Source organism: Chaetura pelagica, unplaced genomic scaffold (assembly GCF_000747805.2).
Source record: "Chaetura pelagica isolate M959 unplaced genomic scaffold, ChaPel_1.0 scaffold8, whole genome shotgun sequence".
Lineage (NCBI taxonomy): Eukaryota > Metazoa > Chordata > Aves > Apodiformes > Apodidae > Chaetura > Chaetura pelagica.
Genome location: NW_009954544.1, coordinates 3,096,361 through 3,110,457, shown reverse-complemented (window position 1 = coordinate 3,110,457; position 14,097 = coordinate 3,096,361). Strand labels below are relative to the sequence as shown.

The following is a 14,097-nucleotide window of genomic DNA, read 5'->3' as shown; positions in this document are numbered from 1 at the left end:
ACCTCCAAGTGTCTAAGTTGGGATCCAATAACCTCTTAAGCTGCACTGTGGTAACTCTGTAGTGGCCACTTAGCTTAGAGGCTTCTAAGGTGGCCACAGGAGTTCTTTGAAGACAGCAAGAATCTTTTATTCCATTGTGCACAGATGACCCCAAAATACTTTGTGAGAACAGTAAATAAATATGGCAAGTATCCTTTTACAAAGTGTAGCATAATATTCACTAGCTTACAGTCTAAACAGCAGCAGCTTCTGCAGCCAAGCAGTCAGCATGATGCTGAGTAGGCAAGGAAAAGTGGGAGAAATTCAGAAAGCAGTTAAAAGCATTCAGTGAACAGATGGGAATAGTGTTGCAGACTGTTATAAATTGCTTTTTTACCTCCCTATTTTAAAGAGCCTTTCTTCTGAGCAAGAAAAAGAGGAGGTAGCAAAACTCAAGATTTGTTATTCAAACCCTAAATTATTAATAGTAGCATAATCTTTCCGGACCTACAGAGAAGCATTCCAGCCACCCAGAATAAAGCAGTGTCTAACAAACTGGGGGCCGCATTAGGGGCTCATCAACTCTCTAGTTCTTTTTGATCCTCCCTTATTTTCAGTTACCACCTTTTTGTGACTGTTTCTCTTGGCTGAAGTCTATCAGATTTTCTCTGAGAAGGCAGCCTGTCTCTCCCCTGCCTCTTTTAGAGGGGCCATTTCAGCAGTATGTCCTGCAACCACAGTCCATGCTCTGACATTCAAAGGGAAGAGGAAGACAAAAGTAACAAAGTGTGTGAAGTGGGTTATCAGCACCAAGGGCTTACGTCTTGTAACACATTCTCCAGCACATGCTACTTTAAAGATCTTCTTTCCAGTATTTTTATTATTCTTGGTTTGCTGTTTATTTCTTTGCTGTGGATCTGAGAGAAGGTACTCCTGTCATTCTCACAATCAGGGTGTAACGTACTTTTCACAGGTAAACAAGTGCAATGCTATATGCTGAGAAACAAATATTGTTATTACTAGTAATGAAAAATAATGAAATAATGAAACCCACCAGATCAGGATCTGGCAGCTAGCTTCCAGAATACATGCATCCCTGTATGTATCCTAACAAAATCCATTCTTCCCTCCCACCTCAGGCCAGCCAAAAGCTTTCTAGCTGTTTACATTACCTCTGATCTGATGCACTGCCTTGCCTCTGACAAATGTCCTTCCTTCCACCTGTGGAGTTCTTCTCATCCAGAGACAGGATAAGAATCATTCCCACTAACTATCCTCATTAACAGACACTGAATATCTCATCAGAAAGATCATAAAGCCCATGAACACTTCTACCCAGAAAGGAACTTCCAGTGCCTGCCGATCTAATGATTAGGTTGGTCTCAACAGTGAGTCTTCAAGACACTGCTAAAAGCAGTAGGAGGCTACAGAGGGTGAGCAAACCTTCTTTCATGAAGATCTGCTTTGCCATCAGCAGTGGAGAGGCGTTCTGACTCAGGGCTGTTGACACGGCGGTATCTGAGGGAGCGCACTTGTGCAGTAGGGGACTCTGGAGGCACTCGGACAGGGGAACTGGGGCAGACACCATTTCTCTGCTCCTCTTCCACCATGCACTGAGTCTGCAGGGGGCAAACACAGAGAACCTCACAAACTGACCAAAGACATTCATTTCCCATCCTCCACTGTTGCTCTGTGCTTTCTTCCAGGATATAGTTTCAGCTGCATTTTCACATTTTATGCAAGCAATGTTTGAAGGAATCCAAGGGCCCATATGCCCTGGCACTTATCTAGTATTAAAACAAGGTATCAATTCAAATATTTAAACATCTTTACAAGGAGATCTTTGCATTCCAGTCACCCTTTGTAGCTGATCCAAAGAAGTTATCCTACTAACCTACTGCATACACAAACCTCAACTGCTTATCCAAGACATAAAAAAGCCCTTGTTTGCAAATATTTGTCTGTGCATTATATTGAAATGTACATACTTAAATGTCTTCTAAACTTGCTACGGTTAAGTCATCTCCTAATTCCCAGGTTGATTTGGTGAGGTGTTCTATGTTGTTGTTGTTGTTTGTTCATGGTTTGTTGTTTGTTTGTTTTTTGTTTGGGTTTTTAAGTCTGGTTCTTTAAACAAAGTCCTCTTTGAGTCATATACTTTCATACATACATAGTCCACTATGAGACATATACTCAACTACAACATACCTAAGAGCTTTCCACAGACCTGTGGTCATGGAGGGACCTTGACATGCTTGTGGACACTTGTGAGCATTGAGTGTTCATACTCTACAAGTACATATTTCCTGTTTTTATATGTCCTTGATGAATTTGAATTTTTGGTGGGGTGGTTTTGGTTGTTTTTTTTTAATTTAACAGCAAAAGAGAAAAAGTAGGTGACTATAACACAGTTGCCTCCTGCCTTCCACTGTGCTTCTTCCCCTTGGAAGAGACCTGCTTAGGCAAAAGCATAGAGGCAGAATGGTCCAAGGTCTACATAAGCTGTCTAGGATTTGCATTCAACCCAGTTGTGCTGCCAGCCATGCAACATCAGCTGCTACACACTGCCTCTGTGTAGGAATGTGCACTGAGGTGCCAGTGCAACTTCTTAGTATGGAGAGTGCTTACCCTTCTCTGCAGCGTGCCCTACATTCACTTGTCCTCTGTTAATCCCAGATGCCCTGAATGTAAGCTGACTTACCAGTAAAATGCTGCTGATCAAGGCAGTTGCCTTTGTGCATTTACTGTGTATATGGCAAGTCACTCAGTGTCCCTAAATTAGCAGATCTAAACCATCCAGGTTGGGTTTGGAATGCATAACTAAGGATCCTTTGCAGCTACTGAGAGTGGAGAAGAACTTGTGGGCATTACAGGAAAAGGAGAATAGATAACAATGATTTAATCTGTAATACATTCAGGCCAGGAGAAGGTTAGTGACAAATGAAGGTCAAATGCGTTTGTGAAAAGAGCAAAGTGCAGATGTAACTGTAGGATAACAGGCAACCTGGTAAGATCCAAGAGCAAAGAATTGGGGAGGGTGTGGGAGTGAAGGAAGAGGCTTCTGAAAAAGCAAACGAGAACTCTGATCCAGTGGAGGAAGGAGAACCAGAAGGAAGATTTAGAAAGGTCAGTGACAGTAAGCAAAGAAACTGTCCTTAGCACAGAAATGGGAGAAGTGGGACAGAAGGAGAACTGAGTGAACAGAGAAATAAGGATGACCTTAGAGAAAACATGGCAAGATCTACTCACCACCTAAATACAAAGAGCAAGAAAGGAAGTGTCACAGTCACTTCTAGTGCTAGAAGACTGGAAGATGAAGGATGGTGAAGCTGTGAAGAGCAGAAGGGTGTTTTACACACCAGCTCTGCCCTTGTGGTTCTGAAAGACACAATGGATGCCTGAGATGCAGAGGTGAAGATATGTCCTTACATATCATATCTGCAGACTCCTTTTTTTTCACCATGTGGCTACTGTGACTTAAATAAAACCTGATTCTCCCTCAGCAAACAGTCAGACTACAGATAATAAGCCTAGCAGAAGTGAAAGAACAGGCAAGAGTCAGACTAAACTAAAGATAACAACCCTCACAGAGAGAAAAGACAGGCTTATTTATCTGTGCAGAGTATGATGCCCTGGGCTCTATTTCACAGACTGCTGTGTAGCTACAGAGCTTGTCAGAACTGAAGTGCTCATTGTCATGCTGACTAACTCCCTAAGCTCCTTTGCCACAAGACAGGCAAGAAATAGTATATCGCTCAGCAGGAGAGTCACCTGGTGATGCTGTGGACCTTATAGAAACCTTTCCTGCCTCTGGCTGCTGTTATGACAGGGCTTGCAAATGGCAGAGCTGGGTACCTAAGACATGATGTACAACTAGCATGCAGAAAGGACATTTGGGACTCCCTTGTGGACATCTCATTCTGACTGAAGAGCATCAAGACACCTTGTTGTTCAAAGGAACAGAAAAACATATAGGAGTTACTGGGATTTTTCTGTGATACTCTTTTTTTTAAAAATTTTTTTATTCTGTGGACACAGAACTGTCCTACTCTATCAGGCTTTTCTTATTTCATGTGCCTTCATATCAGAACTCCTGGGAATGCACACAGTTTGCCATCAAGATACAAAGAAGTGATTTTCCCCCTCAGTATTGGGAAATGCCATTGGTAATGTTCCATACAGATAACACATTGATGCAAATTATTTGCATTGGAGAATTTTAAGCAAGTTGGATGAGATTATTTCTTGTCCATTAATAATGCCACCTAGCAAGACTAAGAATAGTGGAGACGTCTACAGGGCTGAAAGAAGGACTAACTGCGGCAGTAGAGACTGAAGTGAATTCTGGTCAGAACCAGAAGACTGCTAGATTTAACATGGTAGTCCACAAATGTATATTAAAGATAGGTTTGTGATGTGAATCTAATATGCACTGATAATATTTTAAGTCTGTCTGATGAAGGTTTCTCTGCTAACCTAACAGATTCCATATCTGATGTCATGCCATGTGACATTCTGATTTTTAAATACAAATTGAGATCAGCACAACAATTACTAATTTACTTACAATATATAAGTTGATCTAATAAATAAACTAACTGATAGAATTTGACTATTTGACATTGACTATGGAATTATCATTCAATGGGGATTTCTCCAAGAAATCAGTTAACATTCACAAGAAAGGACTGAGAAACAGCTTAGGTATTATGTGTAAAAGCAGTTGAAGTATACACTTTATACGAGCTAAAAATTCTGATATGATATTGGAATGCAGAAATATGAAAATATTAAGTGACAGTTTCTCTCACTCTTCACAGTGGTGAAACTATCCTTAGATGTTCTTTATAGATTGTGCTACCCTCAGTAAGGAAAGTTAAAAAAATGGAAGAGAAAAAATACTGATGATTGAAGATGTAGAAAAACATATGGCTTATGAAGACATTTCTGATGAAATCAATTTACCCGAGAAGTTAGGACACAATAAAAGCTTGGTTTATAATTTCCAAAGCATTGGCAGAATTCCACTGCTTCAAGTGTCAGGATACTAAATAATGACACAATGTTGTACGAAAGATTCACTCTAGCATTATTGGCCACCCTGCATGTATTTTGCAAGAAGATCCAAATTAATCCCAATGGCTTTTACTCTGCGAAAAAAACCTATTTGTAACTTCCCATTTCCACTGGGAAATTCCACAGTGCTTTTTAGGCTGCACTATGGGGATCTGGGTGACTTCTAGCAGTCTATGAATCCATTACCCTAAATCCAACAGCCACAGGAGACAAAGAAATGTTCTTTACTTTGCTGATGCTGATCCTGAGTTTGTTGCGATTCACATCTGTCTCCTCCCAAACTTCAGGCTCATTGAAGGCTGTGTTTGGAGTCTGGCCAAGGCCCTCAGCTGGCCGACCTGACAGTACAGGAGGAGCATTCTCTTGATCACTCAGATGTTCACCCTGTAGGACATCCTCAGTGTTCTCACGAAGCAAGTCCCCAGGTACTGGAGTGACATTAACCACCCTATGGAAGAGGCAAGAATTATTAGCACTTAAAAAAGGAGGCTTATCACAATGCTCCACAGAAATTCCTTTGCAGCTTTTAGGGTATTACGGGGTTGAAAAAACAGGCAGTCTAGCATTATCCCACATATGACAACCTGAAACAGAACAGGAGGATTCCACCTAACATACACTCACAAAGACAGTGGGATGGATCAGTGAAAGCATCTTGGGACCCTTGATATGCAGCCTGCAAACTTCTTCAGAAGTGCCATTACACAATATTCAGCTTAGAAGAAACTTCCTCTCTTTGCTTGAGCAAATGAGGCTTAATAGGCCTTAGAGCTTTTATTTTGTATTAATATTAAGCTTTTATCTTCTATAACATTACTAAGGATTACTGTTATCCCTGAGTGTCAGCCCCTTTGAAACCACCAGAACACACCAGTGAACTAAGCCTGATCAACTTCTGGTTGGACTAATTTTGATCTCTGAGCACCAAGCTCTGTGTACCTTTGCACCAGCACATCAAACACCCTGTAAAGGTTGAGGAGCTGTGTTTGAGCCATGACCAGCACATGCACTCTGCTGCTCAGCTCACTGTCAGTCACAAACCCACTCCACAGCAGCACTCTCGCAGAAGCTCCAGCCATGTGTGCCATATAATGTACAAAATATACAAACATATGGACTCAATCAATCCTGGCCAAAGGTCTCTAGACATCCCTTAATGTGACTCCAACCCGCACACTCATCCCCATCGCACAGAAAATGTGTCTTCTGGACAGCAAAGGTCTGAAACTGGATTCCAACACCTTAGATACATTATAAACTCAAATTGCGTGATGGCTGCCATGCAGCTCCAACTACCCAGGATCATACTGGCCTTGAAATCTTTCAAAAATGAACTGGTTACTGAGCTTGTTGCTGAGGATGTTCACAATCTGACTGACACAGCTGCAATACTCACCCAAACATGGCTGCTGTTTGCCTGGTGTTTTGCTGTGGTGGAGTAGAGGTGCTAGTGGACAACAAGATATCTGTACCAGCCTTCTCCCAGTCAAAGGCTTCATTTTCAGTGATGCCTCTTTCTTTCATACTGTTCTCGAAGACGGACATGATTAGCTGGAATAAGTTTACAACAACAATTTATGTTAAGTAGCTCAGGGTGGCTCTCACAAAAAATCTCAAGTACAGGCATGAGGACCAAGTGGGGCTTATAATCTCCATCTTGCCTACAAAAGGTACGAAGAAATGAAAGCAAATGTCACAAACTTGTGTCAGCTGTTTGTCAAGTTGGTTTTGGCTTGGTAACTGAAATGGCTTTAAATGTACAGAAGAAATGCATGCAATGTGTTGACAATGATCTGAAGAAATCTTGTAGTTGGCTTATTACTCTAACTCTAAAGCCTTAACTTGAGCTTTCCTGTAGATTAGACATACATGGAACAGTACACTTGATTTATAGAGTCCAAGGGCTGCCAGACCACAACAGAAAAACACAGCCCTAGGATCCAGACTGGTTACAGTGTCTGGCTCACCTACAGCTTGGTCAGGGACCCTATGATATGCTTATGCCCACTGTGACCTGCCACATTTGGCTGCAGAAGAAAATAAAACTGAAAAGGGATGATACTATTTTCTTTGTAAGATGGCAGGTACAAATGCTCATGCTGACATGATTCACATTTGTTGCTTTCTAAGAACAGATACCCTTCAGGAGGGAATTAAACTACTGGCAACAGTGCTCCATGGATCAGTGCAGCACCCAGGGACATCTGATGTGCTGCTGTCAAAGGGAAACTGGATGCTATTGGCCAACACAGCTGTATGTGAGGTCCTGCATTTCTAATAAAATTATTCAACTAAATAATGCAGAACTGAGAGGATTCAGCCTAAAATCTCTATATAGAGAGATAATATAGTTTCAAATATATCTGTCTTATGGCATAGAATTAGTACTAAGTTATGAATAAAATTTATCATGAACAAGCCTCCTTATTGTTTGCAATTATACTCCAGTTGTATTTCTCAGCATGACCAGAAGGCCAGGAGAGCCTGTCATGTCCTACTACCTCCCACCAAACTGCAGTAAAATGGCTAGCTGCAGCTTTTACTTGAGTTATCTTTTTTCCTCCTTTTTGAGAACTAGAATCCTAGAATTAGGTGCTCCACTCCTGCAGTGGCACTGTACTTGCTGAAAAGAATTCCCAGAGTTGACTGTGGGTCAGACCAAGGAACAGGAAACACCTCTCCACAGAATGGATGAGACATAGCAGTGGTAGCAGCTTCTTTGATTTGAAAGGGATCACAGTATCACAGAATCACCAAGGCTGGAAAAGACCTTTAAGATCATCAATGCGATGATTACTGTGATGTTACTGTTGTGACAGTTTGACATGATGGGATTATGTTTCTGCTTGTAAGCCTTGTGTCATGATGCCCCCTTTCACCTCTGATGGAAACAGGACCTGTGCTGCTGCTGTAGGCAGGGAATTCCTTGCTCAAAACTCAATGTGAGTAAAGAAAGAATCACAGTCTTGCTTTTACTAAATGCATCTCTGGTACTCAGTAACCTTACATGGATGTTTTATCATGAATTTGCCTAATTACTTATCGAAAACATAAGCTTTTGGACTACACCTATCTCATGGCAAAGAATGCACCAATTATGTGAACTATCTTTTTGCTCATGAAACCTGTGACCTACCAATATAATTTGGCAGTTCTTCATTTGCATACCAGAAGAAGAAGCAATCAATCATCCTCCATTAACTGCCTGCCACTCCACCTTTGATTTTAAAGATGTTTTGAACATGTCAGTCCTCTCTTTTATTTAGAGTGTACTTTCCTAGTCTACGTATTTCTGCATCTGGAAGTGAACCTATCTCCAGCCTCTCTGATACCCTTCCCTACAACTTCTGTGGTTTCATGATATCTTTTTTTGAGATGCAGGAATGAAACTATACACAGTATTTATACACTGAGGAACTCCCTGGTCTGCTGCAGCCATTGGTTATTGTCCTGGTTTGAGCCAGGATAAAGCCGAACAGAACACACTGTTGCTAGTTACAAGAAAGCTTACTGAAGGAAAAAAAAAATCAGTAAAAAGAAAAATTGGCTTTATCCTGGCTCAAACCAGGACAGTTATGCAGGTTGTCAGTGATGAGGTTGCAAAGGCAAGTCCAAAAGTGATCTAAAGGGACTTCCGGGCACTGGGGCAACTGGTTGAAGGATCAGGAACACAGGTAGTGTTCTCCTCAATGGCTTCAGTGGCAGAGAAGAATACTGAAAGAAACAAGAAAACACACCTGACTGTCTCAGAGGCTGGTGCCACCAGCAGAGCTTTGGGTTTTTTTGATCACAAGGAGGTTTGCATGGCACTGGGCCTGCTGGTGACAGAATGAAGCTGTCTCAAAGGAAGAAAAGGATTCTAGCTCGCGAGTTGGCAGGGCTTATTGAGAGGGTTTTAAACTAGGTTCAAAAGGGGAAGGGAATAAAACCAGGCTCACTGGAGATGAGCCTACAGGTGGAATGTCAGTGTTGGTGGTGAAATCCATAACCCAGCCCAAGTGCATCTACACCAATGCACACAGCATGGGCAACAGAGAGAAGGAGCTGGAAGCCATTGTGTAGCAGGACAGCTATGACTTAGTTGCCATCACAGAAACATGGTGGGATGACTGTCATGACTGGAATGCTGCAATGGATGGCTCTGAGCTCCTCAGAAGGGATAGGCAAGGAAGAAGAGGCAGTAGGGTGGCTCTACACAACAGGGAGTGTTTCAAACTGTACAGAGCTCACTGATTGTGATGATAAGGTCGAGTGCTTATGGGTAAGGATGAGGGGGAAGGCCAAATAGGCAGATATCCTCTTGGGAGTATGTTACAGACCACCCAACCAGGATGAAGAGGCAGATGATGCATTCTACAAGCAGCTGGCAGAAGTCCCACAGTCACCAGCCCTTGTTCTGGTGGGGGACTTCAACATACCAGACATCTGCTGGAAACACCACACGGCAGAGGAAGCATTCTAGGAGGTTCCCTGAGTGTGTGGAAGATAACTTCCTGACACAGATGGTAGGTGAGCCTACCAGGGAGGTACCTTGTTAGACCTGCTGTTTACAAACAGAGAAGGACTGGTGGGAGATGTGGTGGTCGGAGGCCGTCTTGGGCTTAGCAGCCATGAAATGAGCTCTCTGTTCTTGGTGAAGTGAGGAAGTGGGCCAGGAAAATCACTACCGTGGATTTCTGGAGGGCAGACTTTGGCCTGTTTAGGACACTGGTTGAGAGACAGTCCTGAAGGGCAAAGGGATCCAGGAAGGCTGGACATTGTTCAAGAAGGAAGTCTTAAAGGCCCAGAAGCAGGCTGTCCCCATGTGCTCTAAGACAAAGCAGTGGGGAAGACAACCGGCCTGGCTGAAGAGGGAGCTTTTGCTGGGACTCAGGAAAAAGAGGAGAGTTTACCATCTTCTGGAAGAAGGGGTAGGCAACTCAAGAAGAGTACAGGGATCTTGTTAGGTCATACAGATTAAAAAATGAGAAAGGCAAAACCCCAGCAAGAGCTCAGTCTGGCCACGGTTGGAAGAGACAGTTTTTACAACTGTATTAACAACAAAAAGAGTCAGTGACCTTCAATGTATTCAGCCTCCTGAGCTGGAAGACAGGAACAGAGAGCAGAATAAACCCCCACAACCCAGGAGGAAGCCATTAATGTCTCGTTACACCACCTGAAAACTCACAAGTCTATGGGGCCAGATGGGATTCACTCGAGAGTACTGAGGGAGCTGCTGCAGGAGCTTGCCAAGCTGCTCTTCATCGTTTATCAGCAGTCCTGGATAACAGGGGAGTTCCCAGATGATGAGAGGCTTGCCAGTGTGACATTCATCTACAAGAAGGGCTGGAAGGAGGAACTAAGGAACTACAGGCCTGTCAGCCTGACCTTGGTACCAGGGAAGATTATGGAAAGACTCATCTTGAGTGCACTCACATGGCAGGTGCAGGACAGCCATAGGATCAGACCCAGCCAGCATGGGTTCATGAAAGACATGTCCTGCTGGACCAACCTGATCTCCTTCTATGATCAGGTGACCCACCTAATGGATGAGGGAAAGGCTGTGGTTGTTGTCTACCTGGACTTTAGTAAAGCCTTTGACACTGTCTCCCACAGCGTTCTCCTACAGAAGCTGGTGGCACATGGCATAGACAGGTGCACTCTTCACTGGGCAAAATACTGGTTGGATGGCCAAGCCCAGAGAGTTGTATTGAATGGAGTTAAATCCAGTTGGCAGCCGGTCACAATTGATGTTCCCCTGGGCTCAGGACTGGGGCCAGTCTTGTTTAATATTATAGAATCATAGAATCACAGAATGGTTAGGCTGGAAGGGACCTTAAAGATCATCAGGTTTAACCTCCCTGCTATGAGCAGGGAACCCTACCACTAGACCAGGCTGCACAAAGCCTTATTCAACCTGGCCTTACACACCTCCAGGGAGGGGGCTTCTACAGCCTCCCTGGGCAACACGCTCCAGTGCCTTACTATTCTCATGGTGAAAAATTTCTTCCTGATGTCTAATCTAAACCTCCCTGCTTTCAGTTTAAAACCATTACCCCTTGTCCTATCACTATCTTCTCTGATGAAAAGCCCCTCCCCAGCTTTCCTGGAGCCCCTTCAAGTACTGGAAGGAGCTATAAGGTCTCTTTGGAGTCTTCTCTTCTCCAGGCTGAACAGCCCCAACTCTCTCAGCCTGTCTCCATAGCAGAGGTGCTCCTGCCCTTTGATCATCCTTGTGGCCCTTCTCTGGACCCTCTCCAACAGGTCTGTGTCTTTCCTGTGATGAGGCCTCTAGAGCTGCACAGAGAGCTGTCCCACAGTTTCTCTAGGTACCTGTTTCTGTACTTAAGAATCCTCATTCTGATTTTATTCCTCCTAGATTTAGTCATAATTTCCCTTACTGCCCCTGAGAAAAATCTGCCTCTGTTCTCCCCACAACCATCCTTGAGGATAGGGAAGACAGCAATCAGATCTCCTCTTTGACTTGACTTCTCCAGGCTGCATAAATCCAGTTTTCTCAGCAACTCCTCAGTCCACCCCCATTTGCCATCTTAGTGGCAAATGTTTTTTCACTGTTCTATCCAGAAAGTATTTGCTTTCTTTTTGTCTTTTAAAAAAATTGTGCTTGCTACGCTGCAACACGTACGTGGCTAAGACACAAAGCAATGTTGGAGATAGTTTGCTGGAACATCCTCCTACCATTTTCCCACTCATCTGATCCACTATCAACAGGAGGAGGCATTAATGTAAGATTGCACAGATCTGCTAATAAAATGTTTTCATCACTCTGGCTTTAATGCACAGAGAAAACCACTGTGATAAAAAAGAGACAAGGAATCATGTTGCCTCTGTTATCTTCTGTTAGTTGAGCTACTGTAACTGATCAAATATATACTGATAGCAGACAGTAAATGTGAGGAAAAAATGTTAAGATTAATACTAAAGAAAAAGATAATAGTATCTAAGACCCATATGAGTCTGCAAGAAAATAAAAGGGTTAGGTGTCCATTGCTGAGCTGTCAGCATAGACTCTTTGTAGACTTTGGTAAGGTGTGCTAAAATTCTGTCACATTTGGAGTATCCCAAAACTTCTGCGTTTTAATGAAAGCCAAAAGTACTCTGTTGCTTGGGAAGAGCTTTTTGGTCTGGAGTACAAGATTATTTTAGGCAGGGAATGGAAGGAGAAGAAAAAACTTTGGAGATGTTGAAGAACTGTACAGTCCAACCTTTTTCTTCTGGTCCAGATACAACATTTGCATGGAAATGTTAGAAAATCAAAATGACAGAGTGCCATGCATCAGACTGGTAACAAAGAAAGGGTCCTACCTGATAGTCTGGCTTGGTGAAGTAGTCTAGGCTTGCAATGTGATCCAGAAAAAGGTGGAACTCTGAAGGCATGTGTTTCAGCAGCATTCGGTGTTCATATTTTTCTTTTATCATGCCAACCTGCTCCTGAAGAAAAAAGAAAATATCTGAGAGTCAAGTTCTACTGCTTCATATTCATATAGTCTTAACATTCCTTGCATACCATCTAGTCTTATCATTCCTGGAACACAGCCTCTTAGACCCAGCACTATCTCTACACATTGCTCCTGTTTGGTGTCACTAGCAAAGCAAGGTTGATCCCTGCAGGCAAAGGTCAAAGGGGAGTCTCTTTAGCAGAGCCTCTGCAAACGGTGCCATATTTCTTTCCGTGGCTTTTATTTTTTAGCACAAAGTATTTCCAAGACAACATGAACAGTCTGCTTTGTTCTGTGTAACTTTCCAGTTGCAATTCCCATTTGGCTTGCTTGGCATGGCAAAGCCTTATCCTCCCGCCTTTCTAAAAGCTCTGCTTATTTGACAAAAGGACAGTTCAGTCTTCCCATTTCTGTTGTTTGCTTTGCAAGAACAAAGTCACTTGACTTTCACAAGTCAAAGTCACTCCATCAACTAGGATTAACTCTGTGCATAAGAAAATGTCTAGCTACTCCAAATAAGGCAAGCTCCATTCCCACTGTGCGTCAGAGCACACCAGAGCAGGTTAGCATCTTGCAGCAAGATCTGATGAAAAGCAGGCTCTGGCTTTACTTCAGCAAAAAGCCGCACTGAGCTGCAGGAGGAATAATAAGAGTCATAATAAAAAAACCAATGTAGCTCCCTATCTTAAGCACAGACACAAGCTTTCCTACCTTATCTTTGATCTTGCGCCATGGAAGCTGACCAACTGCAAACTCCACCAACATGTAAAAGAGGGACCACAGATCATCATGTCTACCCATCTCCTGGAGAGAAGAGAGAGGAAGACTGAGGAGTAAAGTTCCATGATGCTCAGGGTTGCTCTCCAGATGAGCTACCTCATTTTAAAAAGCAGCAAGAGAAGTCAGACTTCCCATTCTATGATTAAAGAAGCCAGATTAAAGACTAAAGATGCAAAGTCAAGAGTTTATTAAACTTGGCAATGTCAATACATTCAACTTAATAACCTTGTTTGTTTTCTTTTTTGTGCATATATTAGGAGAGTGTTTTTTTCTATACAACAAAGCACGAGGCTCTCCCTCACTGAGTAAACAGGAGTGGAATATTTATTAATGGCATGTGAAATAAACTAGATTAAGAAAAAAACAAAACAAAACAAAAACAAACCTGTGTGCAGAAAGCATTTTTTATTATTGTTTTTAAGTTAAATATCATTCAAACTCTTTTCACAAGACATTATCTATTCAAGGGCTTTTGCAAAACGTTCATCATAAAGCACCACAACCATTTACAGATTTATAACATTTCCACATAGTGCTCTTCTCCTAGCCTAGCAAATAGAAACTTCAAACATGGGGATTAAGGCTGAAACTGTCAAAGTACAGTAAGTCATTTTTGGTGCCCAATATCCAATGTCTAGAACATGATTTCTCAGAATAGCATGCACTATATAGCAAATTTTGTGTCTAAATGTACCTGCAGCTGATGTCAGCTACAGCTGGCACTACTCAGCTCTTTCAAAAATTATACCTCAGGTTTCTCAGTGTCTCCCAGAAAACAAGATAAACTTGTGATGGCATTCAACTGCCCTCCCCCCATTATGCT

At 42.5% G+C, this 14,097-nt stretch overlaps 1 protein-coding gene across 1 annotated transcript in view; it reads right to left on the bottom strand.

Annotated features, from left to right (window-relative positions):
- TTBK1 (tau tubulin kinase 1) overlaps nucleotides 1-14,097 on the bottom strand; it is an 89,604-nt gene that overhangs the window by 30,309 nt on the left and 45,198 nt on the right. The window contains exons 8-12 of the mRNA XM_010004995.1: nucleotides 13,206-13,298; nucleotides 12,361-12,486; nucleotides 6,452-6,606; nucleotides 5,284-5,503; nucleotides 1,423-1,598 (exon numbers count right to left, since the gene is read on the bottom strand). Of these exons, the coding sequence (XP_010003297.1) occupies nucleotides 1,423-1,598; nucleotides 5,284-5,503; nucleotides 6,452-6,606; nucleotides 12,361-12,486; nucleotides 13,206-13,298 (770 nt within the window). The remainder of the gene's footprint in view (nucleotides 1-1,422; nucleotides 1,599-5,283; nucleotides 5,504-6,451; nucleotides 6,607-12,360; nucleotides 12,487-13,205; nucleotides 13,299-14,097) is intronic.